Source organism: Podarcis erhardii, assembly GCF_964252035.2.
Source record: "Podarcis erhardii genome assembly, chromosome: 9".
In the NCBI taxonomy this organism is placed as follows: Eukaryota; Metazoa; Chordata; class Lepidosauria; order Squamata; family Lacertidae; genus Podarcis; species Podarcis erhardii.
Window position 1 is genome coordinate 78,298,982 of NC_138512.1, and position 21,356 is coordinate 78,320,337.

General features: G+C 45.0%; 2 protein-coding genes across 4 annotated transcripts in view; both read right to left on the reverse strand.

Annotated features, from left to right (window-relative positions):
• The window catches only part of LOC309350314 (uncharacterized protein), an 80,500-nt gene that overhangs the window by 23,915 nt on the left and 35,229 nt on the right, over positions 1-21,356 (reverse strand). The gene's annotated exons all lie outside the window — the stretch shown is intronic.
• On the reverse strand, positions 2,899-18,457 carry LOC309350341 (uncharacterized protein). Of its 3 annotated transcripts, none has more exons than XM_081877356.1 (7): positions 18,327-18,457; positions 15,643-15,780; positions 13,491-13,598; positions 11,752-11,838; positions 7,095-7,255; positions 4,174-4,277; positions 2,899-3,438 (listed from the first exon to the last, which is right to left on the reverse strand). In XM_081877356.1, exons 2-7 carry the CDS (start codon positions 15,776-15,778, stop codon positions 3,273-3,275), a joined length of 762 nt encoding a protein of 253 aa, XP_081733482.1. In that variant the 5' UTR covers positions 15,779-15,780; positions 18,327-18,457; the 3' UTR covers positions 2,899-3,272. The 3 variants fall into 3 exon arrangements, with proteins under 3 accessions (XP_081733482.1, XP_081733480.1, XP_081733481.1); XM_081877354.1 differs by having other exon boundaries at positions 7,095-7,258; XM_081877355.1 differs by lacking the exon at positions 18,327-18,457 and adding an exon at positions 18,113-18,320 and having other exon boundaries at positions 7,095-7,258.

The following is a 21,356-nucleotide window of genomic DNA, read 5'->3' on the forward strand; positions in this document are numbered from 1 at the left end:
TTCCAGCAGGCAGGCCGGAAGTACTTTGTTTGCCGCATGCCCAAGCCAAACCTCTTTCATCTGTTTATTATTATTATTATTAAAAATTTTATTTTTTACCAACACCCAAACACAAACAGTAAAACCCCCCAGGCGGCTGATACATTGGGTATACATAATCAATAATAACATATTCAAATCAACCATATGTACAATTTTATGTACGTTAACACTCCTCCATCCACAAGGTTTATTTAACTTTTAACATTTTAATTGCCCCAAATTGTTCAAACCTACCCAAATAATTCAATATCTTCTCAAACTTCTTTCATCTGTATTCAATAAGGTTGTGGCCTATTTTTACCCAAAACCCAGTCTCATTGGTCTCTTATTTATATGGGTTGGGGTATGGGAAGTCGGATACCTCGTCCTGCAAATCCTCAGGAATATCACACCTTGACCTGCCTGAGCCACTATAACCCCACCTTATGTGTGACGCATTTCTGACGTTTGCAAAAGGGGATGCCCTTCTCCAGAGGGAAAGGCAAACCTTTTAAAAGAGTGTTTTTTTCTTGGCTCTGGGTCCTTCTTCACAGTAGCGGGGACGGGGGGGGGGGGACTCTGTTGCAACAGGTAATAAAAATCAGCCTTGCTTTCACTGAATTTCTGCCTCAGCTCATTAATCTGGTAGCGAACTTGGGGAGTTGGGCCATCGAAAAGCACGCCCTTATTTTCTGGTAACAGTTTCTGTATATCTTTTAAACCTTGTGCTCTCTTCAATTCTTATGGCGGTACTTACCTGTCTTGTATCTGATGGCAAATATCCAGAAAACCAGCTTTAGCATTTCTTCTTGTGAAAGTAACATCTCATCAACCTTCATTTTGGTTTAGTTTTTATGTCTTAGTTATGTGAAGCTCTGTTTTGTTATTTCGGTTATATGGAATATATATATATATATATATATGGAATATATGGTTATATGGTTATATGGAATATATATATATATATATACATATACACACACACACACACACACACACACATATATATATATATATATATATATATATATATATCAGAGGTTTTGTAGATTAATTTGATTTTCCCATATTTACATATTGGGGTGGAGTGGAGCTATTCCTGAAGCAAGAGTAATATTTCTGCCAGAGCATTCCTTTGACCGAGACGATTATATGAACAAAGATAGAAAGCTTCCTCATTACCAACTGTTAGGTGTATACCGGTGTGGTTGCTTGAGAGCGAACAGGCAAGACCCCCACTGGTCTTTTGAAGGCTTTATTATTGGTGCAAAAACATTCACAGTGCAGAACGACTCAATTCCATGTCTGCTCAGTCACTAGCAGAATCTGGGAGTGGGTGGTCCTTAAACTTTCCCCAGCAGAGCAGTCTCTTGACCCCCACCCTACGCCTCTCCTCTCTGTGCATAAACCGACTGTGCAGGGAGGGCGTGGGCAAAGGGGGACCTGCCTCCCCCCCCCCCGCTATGCTCAGGCTCGGTGTTGCGGCTCTCTCTAGCATCTTCCAAGCCCTGCATCCTTTCCCCACTGGAGGCAGGTGCTATGTACTGAAGTTCTCACCCTGGGCCAGCAGGGGGATACTGTAGATAGTTATGCAAATAAAGGATTGAAAGTGACGTTCAGTGATTGGATAGTTTTAGAAAATTGTTACAGTTACGTTGTACTGCAGCTCTATATAAGCAGGCTGACTGAACCCTTCAGTTCAGTTCTGTCCTGGCCTGTGAATAAACAAGAGCTGTTTGAAGAATCGCTGTGTCGTCTGATATGTTCACCCACAACTTAACAGCGGGGCTTCCTTCCTCCCCGGAAGAAGAGCTGCTTCTCACGATCTTCGGAGGCTCCCTGTAACCCAACTGCCCTTCCACCTCTCGCCTCTGAGCTGATGGCAGTTCCCTGACACCAAAAATGGAAGAATGGTTGCTAAAATTAACGGACTCAGCTGAGATGACAATATTGACAGGAAAAGGTCATTGTTAACATTGACTAAATACTGGAAACCTCCCATAGACTATTTTTGTGAAAAAGAATATGAAATAATGACATTTGGATCTGGGGATTGAAGATAATGTTTATAGAAAGTGGTTTTGTTAGGTGTTCTATCAGAGTGGATGAAGTGATTATTATTTATTTATAGCAGACAGATGAAGAATTGGAAGTTCTTTCATCTGTGAACTGTATTTTTTCTGTTGCCTCTTAAAAACTCTTTTCAGTCTCTTTTTTCTACTCCCTCTCCCTGTTTTTCCTTCTTTGCCATGTTTTTATCTTTCTTAGATTAATGTTGGACAAAAAGATATTTGAGATTAAGTTTTGTATTTCTCTTTGTAAACTCTAATAACATTTAGTTTAAAAAGAAAAGGGGGGGAAAGCTGCCTGTACTCAGCATTTAGTTGTTACAGTAAGGACCACACTTTTAACAGGGGGCGGGGGCGGGTTTTGCTGGTGCTGCGAACCCTTGAGTACCCCCAGAAAAAAATGTCTGATTTCCACTATTTATTACACATATGTGTCACAGCAAGCCTATCTTAAAATAGGCGTGCCAACCTGCATGCAATGGTTAAAAATAAAGGAACACCATTCTTAAGACAAGCCTGCTATCTGCTGTTTTATTAACTGGGGCACCTTTTTGAGTGTCTTAAATCTTTTTTCTTTCTTCCTTTTAATGCATGCATCAGGAAAGTCACAATCAGAACAGACTCTCCCCCTTGCACTTTCCTTTCTAAACCCGTTGATGCCTCTTCAGGAACAGTGGCAGAATGGTAAATGGGTTCTGGGCACAGGCTATCCTGCAGTTGTCAGAAGGCTGTAATTTGGCTATTTCACGTCCTCCCCTCTCTTAGAAGAGATAACTGGCGGGCGCGATGAAAGAAATGAAAAGGCCTGTTTGCTAACCACAACAGAGCTGCCATCTTTAATTCAGGACATGAGTTTCCTTCCTTTAAGAGCTCTGCCAAGGGCAGCTATTCCCATCCCAAGGATCTGCCTTGATAAGACAGCAGCCGTTATCAACTCTGCCCTGAAGGAAAATGGCAACTCTTCCTAGGCACCCATCACCTGGGACACAAATCTCTCTAACCAATTGATAATAGCAAACAACCTCTCAAACTCTCTTTGTTTCACGGAGCACAAAGAACAAGGCTTGGGTGGAACTGGATGTTTCTGTTCGTTCTGTGGCTAAGCAGACTTCTCCTGGAGTTGAACAATGGAATGAAAACCATTCTGCCTTCAGTAAGGTATTGGCCCAGTTTTCCCCAACTTTATGGTTCTTCAATGTCTATGTTCTCCTTACACACCCATTTATGTAGTTTGTGGCAGTAGTCGTCATTCCAGTTATATCCGCCAGATGACGGCACGATGGATGTGCAGTCTTTATCCAGCGCTCCATCATGCTCTGAGTAGCTGGGGTTGCCGAGAGACCAATATCTGGGGGCAAAAGGTGGAAAGACTTCTATTTATTAATTATTATTATTATTATTATTATTAGCAGCAGCAGCAGCAGCAGCAGCAGCAGCATCATTTTTTATACCCCGGCCTCCCCAGCCAAGACCAGGCTCAGGGCGGCTAACACCAGATATAAAACAATTGATTAAGATACAACTTAAAAACAAGATTAAAATACAACTTTAAAATGCAGCCTCATTTCGATAGAAACTCAAATCAAAAACTTTTTGGGGATGAAAACGTCAAGTCTTCACCAAGGCTGGTCCTATGTGGGCCAGAAAAAAGCCAGGGAAGTCCCCAAATAGGAGTTCCATCACAGAAGGAAAAAGGAAAAAGGAAAGAGGGGGAGGGGATCAAGTGGATTCCAAGCCAAAGGCCAGGCGGAACAACTCTGTCTTGCAGGCCCTGTGGAAAGAAATCAGATCCCGCAGGGCCCTGGTCTCATGAGACAGAGTGTTCCACTAGGCTGGGGCCAGGGTTGAAAAGGTTCTGGCTCTGCCTGAGGCTAATCTAACTTCCTTAGGGCCCGGGACCTCTAGGGTGTTGCTATTTATGGACCTTAAGGTCCTCCACGGGGCATACCGGGAGAGGCAGTCCCGTAGGTAAGAGGGTCCTAGGCCATTAAACTGGAGAGACAGAGAGAAGCTAGGTCTACCAAAGCAGAAGAATGAGGGTCCTGCACCACTTTTGAACTTGAGCAAACTTTTGAAGACTCACTGTGCTTTAGTTCTGGAGCCATCTGTCCATTTCCAGTTGCCTTCCTCGTTTTCATCTGTAAGGCCAATCCAGGTAGGATCACTGAGCTGAGAAGTTAGGTAGTTCTGCAGGAGGAAGGAACAACCTCACATGACAAAATGCCCAAACTCAGCTACTGAAGCATAAGTACCCTACTGGTCTGAATATAAGTTGCACTTCCTCCCCCCTCCCCCAAAATTCTGACCGTGAAAAGTTAAAGTATGGCTTAAATTTGCGACCTTACTAAAATTGGCTTTTACGATATCGCTGCTGAAACAGACATGCAGTAAAACGGAACAGGTGTGAGTGAATTTTAAAGGAGCTGCTAATATTTGGGTACTGTCTTTCCCCCCCCCCCCTCCATGAATTTTAAATGTGCGGGTTATTTTTGCTTGAGGCTTATATTTGGGCCAATACAGTATTGTGCATATTGGCAAAGCAATCTGAATTGCATAAATAACACATTTCAGGAGTCACCTCAACCTTTCTTGCCAGGAACCTGTTTAATTTCACCCTACGTTAAGTGGGAACATGCTGGAGAATTTGCCTGACATATTCTTGTGGTGACTCACTGCAAGAAATTTCAGTAGTGGTGGAGAAGTGAATTTCACAAAAGCCTCTTTTTCATCTTCCAACTGAAGGTTGCCATGGAACTTAAGCTGCCATGGAACTCAGGTTCTCGAGGACACAAGTTGAAAGCCACTGCACAGATACTGAATTAATTCTGTCACAACCACCATCTGTGCTACCTCACTGTCATCCATTTGCAGTTCTCCAAGAACCGCAACCCCAGAGTCGTCGGCAACTGGACCTAATGGTCAGGGGTACCTTTACCTTATATATGTTGGAAGCTGCCCAGAGTAGCTGGGGCAACTCAGTCAGATGGGAGGGGTATGAATAGGAAAATTTTCTTTATGGAACGGGACGTCCCTATTTTCATTGGAGAAATGGTGGCTTGGGGGACTCATCTACCAGAAGCAATGTACAGTGGTGCCTCGCAAGACGAAAAGAATCCGTTCCACGAGTCTCTTCGTCTAGCGGTTTTTTCATCTTGCGAAGCAAGCCCATTGACGGCTTAGCGGATTAGCGCTATTAGCGGTTTAGCGGCTTTTAGCGGCTTTTAGCGGCTTAGCGGATAAGCGGATAAGCGGCTTAGCGGCTTAGAAAGGGGGGGGAGGAAAAAACCCCCGCAGGAACTCGCAAGACATTTTCACCTTGCGAAGCAAGCCCATAGGAAATTCGTTTTGCGAAGCACCTCCAAAACGGAAAACTCTTTCGTCTAGCGAGTTTTCCGTCTTGTGAGGCATTCGTCTTGCAGGGCACCACTGTATTTAGTGTTAACTCTGGAAGTGTAAAAACGATTTGGACCAAAGTAAGCCTCCTGATGTATGTTTTGCTCTGGGAGACTGAGTTTGGTCAAAATCGAGTACAGTTATACCTCATGTTACATTTGCTTCAGGTTGCGCGTTTTAGGGTTGCATCCTGCGGCGACCCGGAAGTACCAGAAAGGGTTACTTCCGGGTTTTGCCGCTCGCACATGCACAGATGTGCAAAATGACGTCACGCTCATGCGCAGAAGCAGCGAATCACGACCCGCGCAGCACAGACGTGCAGACATGAACAGGGCCTCCGGAACAGATCCCATTTGCAACCAGAGGTACCACTGTATACACATTTTAGCCTTTTAAGGCTCATCTACTCCTCTACTATCCGTAACCAAAGGGGCTCCTTGGTTGCCAGATGTGAAATACCTTGACCTTCCTGTTCTGGGTGCTACATCCTCCTCACACAGCCCTAGAGCATCGCAAAGTGGCACGGGCCTGGCAGGGCAGCATGCTTGTTGCCGCTTTGCGATGTTCTAGGGCTGTGTGAGGAAGATGTAACATACATGCACCCAGAACAGGAAGGTCAAGGTATTGCCCTGGGGGGGGGGTGCCTGCCCAGCGACAGAGCTAGCCACTCGGGCAACCAGAGTAGCACACATGCCATGCACCCAGGAGCTGGGCGATCCGCTGGGGGGTGCGATCAGTGCTGTGGCGATCTGCCCAGGGGGATTTTGTCAACTCCCCCTCAGGGATGACACCTGGGGCGGCCTGCCCCAACCGCCCCCAATTCCTACGCCCCTGTGCCTGCTCCCCCAAGGTGCCAACCAGGTGCCAACCAGGCACAAGACACTGCTGAGTCTGGGCCTCTATTTTTTAACCTCTGGGGGTGTTCTGCTTTGTTTCTGAACTTCTGGAGTGTGTGTGGTGTATTGTATTTATATACAGTGGTACCTCGGGTTACATACGCTTCAGGTTACATATGCTTCAGGTTACAGACTCCGCTAAACCAAAAATAGTGCTTCACGTTAAGAACTTTGCTTCAGGATGAGAACAGAAATTGTGCTCCAGCGGCGCGGCAGCAGCGGGAGGCCCTATTAGCTAAAGTGGTGCTTCAGGTTAAAAACAGTTTCAGGTTAAGAACGGACCTCCAGAATGAATTAAGTACTTAACCTGAGGTACCACTGTAGATACATTTTTTTTTTAATAGTTTTGTGCAGTACTTTTTTTCTGTTGGGGTATGCATACCCCTAAACATTTTGTGAATCAAAGTTTGGCCTCATTGAGGGGCAGTATTTCAATACGAGTAGGAAAATGAGAATAACCCTGAACATTTTTTAAGGGGGAAAAAGCACTAGTTCCATGTCTTCCATCAAGCAAAAAATAACTGGAATATAAAGCAAGCTTTACGTTATGCGTTAGCATTCAAGCGTCATAAATAAAGCACAGATAATGCAAGGAGTTGCACTTTGTGGGTCATGAAATATTTGCATGTGAAAGTAAGAACAGGGGTGGACAGAACAATACACTTTGAATCCCAAATATCAAGGAGTGAGGAGGGGGGAAAGAAACATATAAGACCTGCTCTTCGTCACTTAGGATGGAGGCCAAGTGGGAGTCTCTAGTCAGGCAGAAGCTCTCCGCATCATGCCAGGTCTTTTCCTCATTAGAAATGTAGTAGAAACTCTTCCCAAAAAAATCCCAGCCACCAGCAGTCTTCGGTTTACCTTTCTTGAAGAGGTCTTCTGGGAGGAAAAAAAGGCTTTTGAAATAGCAGGCATTGAATTGAGTATATGCTGGAAGGGCTTTTGAAATCTTGGTTTATTTTTTTTTTTAATTTTATACATATCTTTATTAAACATGCTTTAAAAAGACATTTATTAAACATGCTTTAAAAAGACAAAAAAAAAAGAAATCTTGGTTTATTCATTCATAGAATCATAGAATTGTAGAGCTGGAAGGGACCCCAAGGGTCATCTAGTCCAACCCCCTGCAATGCAGGAATCTCAGCTAAAGAATCCATGACCGTTGGCCATTCAACCTCTGCTTTAAAACCTCAAAGGAAGGAGAGTCCACCACCACCCAAGGGAGACCATTCCACTGTCAAACAGCTCTTACTGTCAGAAAGTTCTTCCTCATGTTTAGCCAGAATCTCCTTTCTTGTAACTTGAAGCCCTGGGTTCAAGTCCTACCCTCCAGAGCATGCTCCCTCTTCCATGTGACAGACCTTCAGATATTTGAAGGTGGCCATCATATCTCCTCTCAGTCCATGGATAAAACAGACACAATAAGATATGCTACTGGATAAGTGTTTCGTGGTTATTGTATTTTTGTTTGGGTTTTAAAACAATAAAAAAAATATTTGAGCAAGGGGTTGACATCCCTGCTCAGGCCTTAGGCATTCTGGGTTACCTGAGGTTATTCTCATATCCCTTTCTGTACTTCATAGGATTGTTGCAGGGATAAAATGGAGAATCTAATGCATGCTGTTCTGAGCTTCTTGGAGGAAGGAAAGAACCCCATTGAGAATAAACGTTATATCAGTAGTGTTTCCATTGCAAAGGATCAAGTGAGTAGATTTTGAGAAGCACTTCAGGGCTGTTTATCATCACCATATTTGAGGTTAGGGTGGATAATGGAACCCTCTGCATTGAAAGAGGTTCTGTAGGCCAGGAAGGGTGCTGAGATAGAAGTTGAATCCTGAGATTGAGGTTGAATCCTGACAAGACAGAAGTACTGTTTTGGGGGGACAGGAGGCGGGCGGGTGTGGAGGACTCCCTGGTCCTGAATGGGGTAACTGTGCCCCTGAAGGACCAGGTGCACAGCCTGGGAGTCATTCTGGACTCACAGCTGTCCATGGAGTCGCAGATCAATTCTGTGTCTAGGGCAGCTGTCTCCCAGCTCCATCTGGTACGCAGGATGAAACCCTATCTGCCCGCGGACTGTCTCGCCAGAGTGGTGCATGCTCTAGTTATCTCCCGCTTGGACTACTGCAATGCGCTCTATGTGGGGCTACCTTTGAAGATGACCAGGAAACTACAACTAATCCAGAATGCGGCAGCCAGACTGGTGACTGGGAGTGGCGGCTGAGACCACATAACACCAATCTTCAAAGACCTACTTTGGCTCCCAGTACGTTTCCGAGCACAATTCAAAGTGTTGGTGCTGACCTTGAAAGCCCTAAACGGCCTCAGTCCTGTATACCTGAAGGAGTGTCTCCACCTCCATCGTTCTGCCCAGACACTGAGGTCCAGCACCGAGGACCTTCTGGTGGTTCCCTCATTGCAAGAAGCCAAGTTACAGGGAACCAGGCAGAGGGCCTTCTCAGTAGTGGCACCCACCCTGTGGAACGCCCTCCCACCAGTTGTCAAAGAGAAGAACAACTCCCAGACTTTTAGAAGACATCTGAAGGCAGCCCTGTTTAGAGAAACTTTTAATGTTTAACAGACCACTATATTTTAATACTCTGTTGGAAGCCGCCCAGAGTGGCTGGGGAAGCCCAGCCAGATGGGCGGGGTATAAATAATAAATTCTATTCTTCTATTCTGTTCTGAGAATGGTGAAGAATGTCGCCCTGTAAACCAAAACAGGTTGTAACCCAAGGCGAGCTTTCGCTAATGAGGCCTCCCAAAAAAATTTGTTTGTAATCCAAAAAAATGGGTTGTAATAAAAAAAAAGTTTGCAAACTGGGACACTCACTGTCGCTCCTCCGAGCTCCTCCAACATGATTAACGACTTGAGCCTTTGATGAGGCTCCAAGCGTGTTTCCCCATTACACAGAATATCCAGCACAGGGAAGGAGCCAAGATAGTATGCACTACATGGCTAAAGAGCGTTTTATTCCTAACTACGCAGACAGAAAAGAAAATACATCCTCTCTCTGTGAGAGCAGAGAGCAACCGAACAACAAAGGAACAGGACATCACATCACATCTGTCTCCTGTCTTCTGTGAGAATTCCAACAGCCTGGAATCTTTGGAATGCAAAACAGAGTCTTGTGACTCCAAGAGCACTGCACAGTGGCAACACACAGAAACTAACACGCACTTCCGGGTTTGATGTGTTTGTAATCCAAAATATATGCAAACCAGACTGTTTGTAAACCAAAGTACCACGGGAGAGAGAGAGAAATGAGCTAAGAGAGGGAAGCTGCTACAGGAGGACAAAGTGAAAGTGAAAGGAAGAATGAAACAAACGGGCAGTATGGGGTGGATGGGAGTAAGGTACCATTTAAGGGTGAAAGAGTGGGAGAGGTTACCCAGGGTTTGGATCTCCTGGAACGAAGGTTAGCAGAGACTGCTCTGTCTTTATGGCATATAGTTTTATTTACACATATATGCAATGAAGGTCCGTATAGTTAGAGCAATGGTTTTCCCAGTAGTGATGTAAGGAAGTGAGAGCTGGACCATAAAGAAGGCTGATCGCCGAAGAATTGATGCTTTTGAATTCTGGTGCTGGAGGAGACACTTGAGAGTCCCATGGACTGCAAGAAGATCCAACCTCTCCATTCTGAAGGAAATCAGCCTTGAGTGCTCACTGGAAGGACAGATCCTGAAACTGAGGCTCCAATACTTTGGCCACCTCAGGAGAAGAGAAGACTCCCTGGAAAAGACCCTGGTGTTGGGAAAGATGGAGGGCACAAGGAGAAGGGGACGACAGAGGACGAGATGGTTGGACAGCGTTCTCGAAGCTACCAACATGAGTTTGACCAAACTGAGGGAGGCAGTGGAAGACAGAAGTGCCTGGCGTGCTCTGGTCCAGGGGGTCACAAAGAGTCGGACACAACTAAATGAATAAACAACAACAACCTGAGCACAAGGCTGAGGGGCTCACAGCATTAGTACTAACACGGCTAAGGCTGTAGAGCATGAGACTCTTACTCTCAGGGTTGTGGGTTCAAGCCCCATGTTGGGCAAAAGATTCCTACATTGACTAGACAACCCTGATGGTCCCTTCCAGGTCTACAATTCTATTGTTCTAGTGCAAAATCTCTTGCCTCTTCTGCATCTCTAGCTTCTAGCCTGCTTTCTCCTCAGCTACACACAATACGCTCCTGTTGTTCTCTCCACCTGACAGTTGGGGAGGGGGAAACCAACCCATTAATGGGGGGCAGTTGCACTTAGCTGTAGCTCTAGCAGCATAGCCCATTCTATTGGGATGCTGATAAGGACACTTATGTGGCCAGGTAAGGCCATTGTCTGACCTGTTCAACAAACTCCTCTTGTCATATTCTAACCTCACTGGCTGCAACACCCCAAGTATCGGAAGAGACTTGGCATAATTCAGACTGACACACACAAACACAAACACACACACACACACACACACAATCCTGCAACAAAAAATAAACAGATGAGAACTTGGAACAGTTCCTTTCCTGAACATCTTAGAAGGCCCATGGGGGAGAAAAATATCACTGTGAACTGGACTTAAAACTATACAGGGCTGTTTCAAATCTTCCAGTTATTAATCCCCAATAGAGTTTGGTTCCTGAGTCCACCATAAACTCTGATTATCAGCATTTAACTTTCATGTAAGGTATTCTTTGATTTTGGTGACAGTTAACGGGCTGCCATTTTCCCATGCTGTAATCAGAGCGTGTGACAGACAAACTTCAACTCACATATATATTTGCTTGCCCTTGTATTTTCAAGATGTGTCAAATTTAGACATTTATTTGTTAAATTATAATTTTCATTTTACAACAAACAAAAGTGAAATCCCTTAAAAAGCAACTTATTACATGTGTCCTATTTTGACACCCCTCCCCCTCTTTCTGCGGTTCCTTATGTTTATGATATTTTTACTGCATTTCCGAATTAAACCTATTTATTATTTACCCAATATGTCCAATGTATGTTTTATATCACTGCACATTTTTACATTAATCCTGCTAATGTCTTGATCTGTTTACAATAATCTTGTAAAATATTCAAAAAACTATTTCCATTCTTTATTTTTTAAAAAAACTTCATCATCTTGGTTTCTTATTCTTCCAGTAAGTTTTTCCATTTCTGCATAGTCCAGTAGTTTCTGTTTCCATTCCTCTTTAGTCAGAACATTTTCTTCTTTCCATCTTTGGGCACATATCATTCGAGCAGCCGTGGTCACATACATAAATACATTTTTATATTATTTAGGTAACACTAGTCCCATAATTCCCAAAAGTAAGGCCTCTGGGTTCTTAATAAAAGTTATCTTTTTCAATTCATTCGTATTTAGACATTTAGATACTTACTGTACTTTCCTTTCCGTGCTTGGAAGGTCTTTTCTGATTGTTCTATTTTTGCTGGCAACTTTGCCACTTCTTCTGCTAAAGCTATGGCTAAAAACATTCTTAGAGTTAGTTTATTTTTTGCTATCACCAACCTATATACACTGATACATTTGCTAGTTTATTTAAATAACCTGTCTTCCTATCTCACAATGTAGGGTGCCCAAGGAAGTCAACAAGTCAGGTATAAAACAAAACACCATATTTTCCCCAGAAAAACAACAACAATGCACAACCCTCCCCCCTCCTCATGAAACTAAAACCATTAAGCACTAAAATAAAAAAAAAATGCAGTAGCACCTTAGAGACCAACTAAGTTTGTTCTGGGTATAAGCTTTCGTGTGCATGCACACTTCTTCAGATACACTTCAGTGCATGCACACGAAAGCTTACACCCAGAACAAACTTAGTTGGTGCTACTGGACAATTTTTTAATTTATTTCGACTGCATCAGACCAACACGGCTACCTACCTGAACCATTAAGTGCTGAAAGCAATGTCTGCAACAGCAAGAAAACAGCAAGAAAATTATCCTAGAAGCCAGAATGAATATTAGATAAGGGGAGCAAGCAAGCTGTTCTTTTCTTCTTTAAATTACAAACTTTATAGAATGTTTTATAAACAATATTTAAACAATTACCAAGCATAAAGTGCTGCCTTCCAGGATGAATGCAGGTGTTAAGCCTTCACCCACATGTCACCATGGGAAATCTTTTATATTACGGATTATACCTGAAGGAGCGTCTCCACCCCCATCGTTCTGCCCAGACGCTGAGGTCCAGCACCGAGGGCTTTCTGGCAGTTCCCTCACTGCGAGAAGCCAAGTTACAGGGAACCAGGCAGAGGGCCTTCTCAGTAGCGGCACCCGCCCTGTGGAACACCCTCCCACCAGATGTCAAAGAGAAGAACAACTACCAGACTTTTAGAAGACATCTGAAGGCAGCCCTCTTTAGGGAAGCTTTTAATGTTTAACAGACCACTGTATTTTATATATATATATATTTTAGACCACTGTATTTTAATACTTTGTTGGAAGCCCCCCAGAGTGACTGGGGAAACCCAGCCAGATGAGCGGGGTATAAATAATAAATTCTATTCTATCCTATTCTATTCTATTCTATTAAATCCACATCGTGCACTTCAATTTAAAGCACTAGGATAATTTCTCCCTAGTGGCTTCTGTGACTGAGATGGGAGAGTACTGTATTATTGTTGCTAAACAATGTAAATTGAGACCATAGGGAGCCAAAGCTATCTTTTTATGTTATTCCTTTTATCACCCTCTGATGGTGAGTTTGGCATTCCATAACCGTTATATTTCACACATACTGGTTGCAAATTTCTGTGGTGGGAGAGGGTGCTTTTCCCCTCGGCTGGAAGCAACTACTTGTCTCACTGGTGTCATAAGAAAGAAGACTAACACTTTATGTTTGACACTTGCTTTGGTATTGTTTTCTTTTGACAGCAGGGCTAACATGGGATCGGGTACAAGATGTTGCCCCTTAAGGATGACAACAATAAAATTTGGATTCAGAAACCTTTAAGCAGCGGACAGTCTCAGCACATGTGGAGGATTGTGCCTTTAAGATTACATCCTCTCCATCTTCAGAAGACTCTTCCATTTTCTTTTCTTCTGAGATTTTAAAAATGGGCAGCTGTTTTTAAACCAATGAGAAATGAACCAGTCTTTCTGTTCCACTTACGAGACGTGTGAGCAATCTTCGGATTCCTGAGCCCGTCTGCCATATTGATCCTCAGTTTTTTCATCGGTAATAGAAGCGGGTTTTCGGAATCTGTGATCAACTTGATATCTAAAGTTGTTGAAACAAGGGAGGGTGCTTAGATTTCCAGCTGCCTAATATCTGCTTACTTATTAATAATGTCTGTACATTATTATGACAAAATTCCCATGACAAAAAATAATAATGAAGCAATCTCAATAAAGCTCTATGGTATTCCAGTCTGGCTGCCAGGGTTTACCCACTTGGTAGAACGATTGCAGGCAGCTTTCCTCTTCAAGATTTTTACTGTCTCACGCTGTGTACCCTTTGCAGCCTTGTGTCTAGAGGGAGATCTGGTTGAGATTTCGCCTGGTTGAGATTTCTTCTATGCTTGTTAAACATCTGCCTTACATCAGATAAAGATCCTCTTTAAGTTTTGTCAGACCCCTTTCCCCGGGACTACAACAGTTTAACAAGAAGGTACAGCAACTCGCGCTGTCAGTGGAACTTTTGCAATTGATGTCCCTACCATCTGCCAAGGCTATAATAAAAACTAGGTTGTGGGACATTGAACGCCAAGAACTAACAGTAGCAGCAGAGAAAACATGTTTCCCTCTTTATTTCCAACTTTTTTGGGCACATGAAACTAACCACAATTACCTTGAACCTCTGTTAACCCTCAAGAAAGAAGGGCATTTTTGCTGGCCAGGTTTAATTCAAACCCATCAAACCCCCTTTGGGAAAGGTTCTGGGGGGGGGGTGGAAGGAGAAAGAACTTGCCCATGTGAAGACCACCTGGTGGAAACCCTCACACACATGGTTTTCAATTGTAAACTATATGTTGATCTCTGTCAGCAATTTCTAGATCAACTCTGTATCCCCAAATGGAAACCAGAGTCGGAGGTCATGCATTTTCTGTTACTGGGGAATGATCAGGAGCTCACCAAGTTAGTGGAGAAATATCTCTTTTTGGTTTGTTGTGGTCAAAATACACTGCAGACGTCTGATCTCCCTGGAGACCAAGAGGTGTGACGATAGACTGCTCTGCCTCCTTTCTTTTAGCAAATGTTTTGTGCCACTGGGCACTGTATTGATTTGTTTTGGATGTTTGTATGCGATGCCAATAAAAGGTTTGATGAATAAAGCAATGATCAAAAGCAATATACACACAGTTCCCTCATCACTATGCTCCCACTGCAAGGTACTTGCCTCCCCAACGACACATGCTGAGACGGAAAGACTGGCACAAGCTGGAAAAAGTCTGGGCTCTAGCCAGTGGAAGTTCCACCCCGGGACAGGTGTCCGTTCACCAGCCACGAGGAGAAGGAGTCACCGTCACAGCCCCAAAGACCTGGCCCTAGGTTCAGCTCACCTCCCCATGGCTCCAGAAGGCAGCAGTCACACAGCCTTGGTGAGGGAGCCAGGTTGCGCCCCCTCAGAATTCTGCACCCGGGGCCATGTCACCTCTCTCCACCCCACACTACGCCATTGTGTTTTTGACAATTGTCTCAAAGAGGACGACTCTGGGGTTGCGGCGCTCATCTCGCTTTATTGGCCGACGGAGCCAGTGTACAGCTTCTGGGTCATGTGGCCAGCATGACTAAGCCACTTCTGGTGAACCAGAGCAGCGCATGAAAATGCTGTTTACCTTCCTGCTGGAGCGGTACCTATTTATCTACTTGCACTTTGACGGGCTTTCAAACTGCTAGGTTGGCAGGAGCTGGGACCGAGCAACGGGAGCTCACTCCGTCGCTTGGATTCAAACCGCCGACCTTCTGATCAGCAAGTCCTAGGCTCTGTGGTATAACCCACAGCGCCACCTGCATCCCTCAAAGAAGATGGTACCTGCCAAAGTTCAGGTGCCACCAGGCTAAACGAGTGGCTTCTTACAAGTGCAGAAGGGGCACCGTGTGGCATTTGGAAACGTGCAAGTTCCGAAGATGGAAGTAAACTGGTGTTGGCACGTACAGAGTGAAGCAATGCCTCAGGCAAACTGGCCCACCTTTTTTGTGCATGCCAAACACAGGCTGGTTTGTTTAATCCTCCTGCGGCAACTCTAGTGCGCGGCAAGAGAAAGCAGGCAGCGCAGCTTATTCAACAGAGGTTGCATGACAGCAGCTTGAGCTGGACTTACAGAGAACGAGCATAGTGAAGAAGCTGATAACGCAGATGGTTCCAAAGGTGGAATAGAATGTCCATTTGAGCTTCCCGGGAGGTGGCTTTGGTGGCTCCTCTGGCTTTTCTGGCGCTGCAGGTTTCTTTGGGGCCATGGCTAGAGAGACAAGCAGAAAGAAACACCCACAAAGGGACTAGATCAAGAGACAAGCTCACCATCAAGCCTCGAACACATAGGCACCATCTATGCAGCACTATGGGCCCCCAGGCACCCGCAAAGTTCTACATCCCAGCGCACTTACGCGGCCTCCAGGAGGTGCATCTCTGGCAACCAGACCACACGCTGGGCATATTTGTGCAGTCAGTGGGTGGCCCTAGCACCCCCAGGAGGATCGTCACACCAGGGGTGCGAGCGCCACCCCCAGGGGGTACAAAGGCTGCCCGCTGGCCGGGTACATCCCCGGCGGCCAGCACCGCACGCCAGGTGTATTTCTCCAATCAGTGGGCAGATTTTTGTGACGATCGCGAAAATCCCCCTGCCAGGGGTGTGAGCACCGCCACGCCAATCCGCCCAGGGGATTTTGTCACACACACACCCCAGCATGACACCCGGGACCGACCGCACCCCCTGCACCTCCCTTGTGACGCCCCTGGCCATCAATAGCCCTCTCTTCCATGAATTTCTCTGATCCTCTTTTAAAGTCATCCAAATTGTTGGCCATCACTGCCTGTTGTGGCAGGGAGTTCCATAGTTTAATGATGCACTGTGTGAAGAAGGACTTCCTTTTAATCTTCAAACATTTAGCTGCATTGAATACCCACAAGTTCTGGACACTATCTATTGATTATATGAAAAAATATTATAAGCAGACAATTAACCTAGCAGGATGGTAATATTTTCAGCAGTGTAAGTTAGAGCTAGAGTTAACGGGAAGAGCAGAGAAAGACTGGGGGAACTAAGAAGACGTGAGAGGAAGTGGAAGTTAAAAGGAACCATGTATTGAGAGGAAGGGAAGTCTGACAATGACTGTATTTTTTTTAATGTAATAGAATATGTAATAATACATATAATAATATGTAATTATTTTCAGGTTTTTGTTTTTTTCTTGCATTGTAATGTATCAGAAATGCAAATAAAATTATTATTATTATTATTATTATTAGTATTATTAGTATTATTATATCCTGCAGCCTTTTAAATGTATCTGTGAGAAGGGGCGATTGTTGTGTTGTTGTTTTGCTTTAATTCTTTATTGTGTTTTATCTTGTATTTTATTCCATGAACCACTCTGAGATCTTTCAATGAAGGGCAGTACATAATTTTTAAAAAATAAAATGCCCACGCGTTGTAGCATTATGAGAAAGGGAGTTGGAAAACTTTTTTCTATCCACTTTCTCCATGCCATGCACAATTTTATGAACTTCTATCACGTCACAACTCAATCACCTTTCCCCTAAATTAGAAAGTCCCAAATGCTGCAACCTTCACTCATTGCTCGTTTTGGGGTGCCCTTTTCTGAGCCTTTTCCAACCCTACATCATCTTTTTTGAGGTGTGGCAGCCAGAACTGTGCCCAGTACTCTAAGCGCTTTCACACCATAGATTTGTATAATGACATTATGACCCTCCTGAGTCCTGGCAGTTTTGTTTTCAGTTCCTTTCCTAACGATCCCTAGCATGGAATTTGTCTTTTTCACAGCTACCGCACACTGAGTTGACATCTTTATCCATCTACAACCCCAAGGTTTCATTCTCGGTCAGCCACTGCCCGTTCAGATCCCATGAACACATATGTGAAACTAAGGGGTTTTGACCCCAGTGTCTATCAACTTGATTTCACTAAATTACATTTGCCATTTTACCACCCATTCAGTCAATTGGGAGAGGTCCATTTGGAGCACAGCATCTTAAAAAGTAGAGACATCACCTTGCCAACAAAGGTCCGTATAGTAAAAGCTATGGTTTTCCCAGTAGTGATGTATGGAAGTGAGAGCTGGACCATAAAGAAGGCTGATCACCGAAGAATTGATGCTTTTGAATTATGGTGCTGGAGGAGACTCTTGAGAGTCCCGTGGACTGCAAGAAGATGAAACCTCTCCATTCTGAAGGAAATCAGCCCTGAGTGCTCACTGGAAGGACAGATCCTGAAGCTGAGGCTCCAATACTTTGGCCACCTCATGAGAAGAGAAGACTCCCTGGAAAAGACCCTGATGCTGGGAAAGATGGAGGGCACAAGGAGAAGGGGACGACAGAGGACGAGATGGTTGGACAGTGATCTCAAAGCTACCAGCATGAGTTTGACCAAACTGTGGGAGGCAGTGGAAGACAGGGGTGCCTGGCGTGCTCTGGTCCATGGGGTTACGAAGAGTCGGACACGACTAAACGACTAAACAACAACAACAATTTGGAGCATGTCACAATTTTTTGTTGTTGTAATGGCCCCGAACAATTTGTTGACATCAGCATACCTCATACACCTCACTGCTTACTCTAGATCATTTAAAAGCATAGATCCCAACACTGATCCTTTGGGGCCTCCACTTTCTCCATTTCTCCATTCGGGGAGCTGCCATTTCTTCCTCCTCTCTACTTTATGCTACTTAACCAATTCCTGGTCCACAAGAGGACCTCTCCTCTCATTCCATGACTTCTAAGCTTACTCGGGAGTCTTTGGCGAGGCCTGTTTCACCTTTCTCCACCTACCTTTCTCACTTCCCTATCTTCCCAACATAGTGCAAGCAGCAGCTGTGTGAGTCCAGCTGCTTGCTGATTGGCTGCCTGCTCTCCTCTTCCACCATACACAATCACAAGCACACCTGTAGCTGAAAGGTAAAATGCATTGTGATGTCACTGAGGGGGGTGAGGCTGCAGACCTTGGCATCCCGTGTCAAACAAAGCAGGGCAAGAGGATCCTCACCCATTGTGGGTGTAGATACCAGCAAGTTTCTCTTCTCAGTCTCTTCTTTTCCAGCCAAAACATACCCAACTCCCTCAATTGTTCCTCACCAGGCTTGGTTTCCAGACCCTTGGTCATTTTGGTTGCCCTCCTCGGCACATGTTCCAGCTTGCCAACGTCCTTCTTAAATTGTGGCACCCAGAACTGGACACAGTATTCCAAGTGTGGTCTGACCAAGGCAAAATAGAGTGGGACTATTACGATACGATACAATAATCTTTATTGTCATTGTCCCATACAGAACAACGAAATTGAAAATATCCAAATAAGACATTCAAAACCAACAAGCCTGCTATCCCAGCTATCCCAACCTGGTTAGCCCCCTAAAAACTGGGGTATCAGACCCCATTTTTAAATACAATATACTCCCATAGAGACTCCTTACCCTGCATTTAAAACCAAAATCGCATTTGGATAGAAACTGTTTCTCAGGCGGCTAGTCCTAGTCTTTATAACCCTGGACCTTCTTCCAGAAGGCAGAAGCTGAAAGAGATCATTTCCGGGGTGTGCACTATCCTGTGCTATCTCTGCAGCTTTCTTATGGCACCTGGAAGCATAGATTTGATCCAAGGTGGGAAGAGTGCACCCAATTATTCTCTCTGCAGTCTTTACACCCCCCCTTTACAACCCTGCTTTTTCCCTGACTGTGCAGCTCCTAAACCACACACAGACCATAAGTTAATACACTCTCCACAGTACAATGGTAAAATGCCATCAACAGATCCTTTGAGAGATTGTTTTTCCGGAGGATTCTCAGAAAATATAACCTCTGCTGTGCTCTTTTCATCAGGTCTTTGCTGTTTTCTCCCCAGGTTAGGTCGTCTCTCAACTCCATTCCCAGAAATCGAAACACCGAGACCTGTTCCACACACTTCCCCTCAATAATAATTACTTCTCTTGATTGGGATACTAGACTTCTGTTGATGCTGCCTAGAACAGCACTGGCTTTTTTGCTGCAGCATCACACTGTAGACTTACGTTAAGCTTATAGTCTACTAAGACACCTAGATCCCTTTCACGTGTACTACTAGCAAGCCAGGTGTCCGCCATCTTATATTTGTGCATCTGGTTCTTCCTGCCTAAGTGCAGAACCTTACATCTGTCCCTATTAAAATTTGTTTTGTTAGCTTGCATCCAGTTCTCCAATATGTTAAGGTCATCTTGAATTCTGATTGTGTCTTCTGTGGCACTAGCTGCCCCTCCCAGTTTGGTGTCATCTGCTAATCTGATGAGCATCCCCTCAACTCCTTCATGCAAGTCATTTATAAAGATGTTGAAGAACAACCGGGCCCAGGACAAAACCCTGCGGCACCCCACTTGCGTGTCGAGACCCCGAAGCCACTCCCTCATTGAGAAATAACACACACAAAGACACGGATATTAGGTTAATGTTATTGGGCAAATTTGGCCACAACTTTATTGATTACAGAATGTGAGCGGTATTGGCTTAGGCATTGAATAGACCCGACTATATCTGACTCCTCCCCGGAGTGCAGGGAGTTTGGTAAGGGTAAACAACCAGTAGGGGGAGCCCCGTCGATGCAGACCAACTCAAGCTCCCCCAGATGTTCCCGCCGGGGTCATGGCATGGCCCTAGACCCGCCCCAGGCTTCAGACAAGATCCACACCCCCGGATTCCTTTAATGGAATACCCTTAAGCTTGGAGGGGCAGGTGATGGCCACACCTCACCTCCCCCACCACAAGGTCAAACAATGCCTAACACAACCCTAACAAAGTTGTGACGATTGCTACGAGGTAGACAAAAACCAAATGGCCAGTGCCAATTTGCCAAGTGGAAAAATTCCTACCAGGCCCATCAACGGCGACCAACCGTGGTCCATAGCAAGGCCAGTGCCTAAAACCTGCAAAATAGGGAGGGAGGTTGGGTAATTGAGGAAGCGAGCCAAAGAGGAAGCCCTCCAGGTCACACCTCTGGTTAAATGGTCCCGGCCACACACCCCTGGCCAGTGGATTGGCTGGCCAGGCTCTGACGTGGCCGGGGTCCCCTGCCCCCAGAGGGGAGTGGGTGGTCACGCGGTCCACCACAACTCCCCCCCCCACGGGGAAGTGGAGCGGATTTGTCACTTTTTTTCCAGGATGACAAGGAACCATTAATGAGTACTCTTTTGGTTCGGTCAGTCAACCAGCTACAAATCCACCTAACAGTTACCTCATCAGGCCAGTTTCCTTCCTTTGGGGCACGGATGGGGGCTGTGCCTTTCCAGATAGTGGAGGGCTATCAATCCCATCAGCCCCAGCCATCATGGCCCAAAATCAGGCTTGATAGAAGCTGCAGTTCAGCAACAACTGGAGAGCAATACATTCTTGTAAAGTTCTGTCAAATGCACCTCTTGGTTTAGCAGGTTCTGTTGGGGGAGGGAGCTGTTGGTATTATTGATATTAAATCAATATTAATATGTGCCTTGCAGGACATCGTCAGGAGAAGAAAAGACGAAGGAGTAAACCCAACACAAACCTGGAGTGGAGTCTCTACGGCAATTGGACGGCGCTTTGAAACCTCCTTCCAGCAATTCCTGCAGCCAAGGTGGAGCCAGATTAATTGCTCTGCTTTCCTTTGGACCTCACCAGCGAGGCCGAAAGGGGGACCTTGTCATCTTGGCAGCCCAGGACCTCCAGACAAACTGCTCAGGCTTGGGCCCCAGAGAGGTCACTTGGGTGCTGCAAACGCAGCAAAAACAACACAGGAGGAAGCAGTTACGAGTTAGAAGCTCAACCTGATTAGCATAAGATATGAGCACCATGGTTTGCCTCCACC

Coding starts and splice junctions, on each gene's coding strand:
- LOC309350341 (XM_081877354.1), bottom strand. CDS start 15,778: ATGGCCCCAAAGAAACCTGCAGCGCCAGAAAAGCCAGAGGAGCCACCA. Junction 11,839..13,490: donor GAAGATTGCTCACACGTCTC/GTAAGTGGAACA, acceptor GAATGTTTTTAG/CCATAGCTTTAGCAGAAGAA. Junction 3,439..4,173: donor GGCTCCAGAACTAAAGCACA/GTGAGTCTTCAA, acceptor TTTTGCCCCCAG/ATATTGGTCTCTCGGCAACC.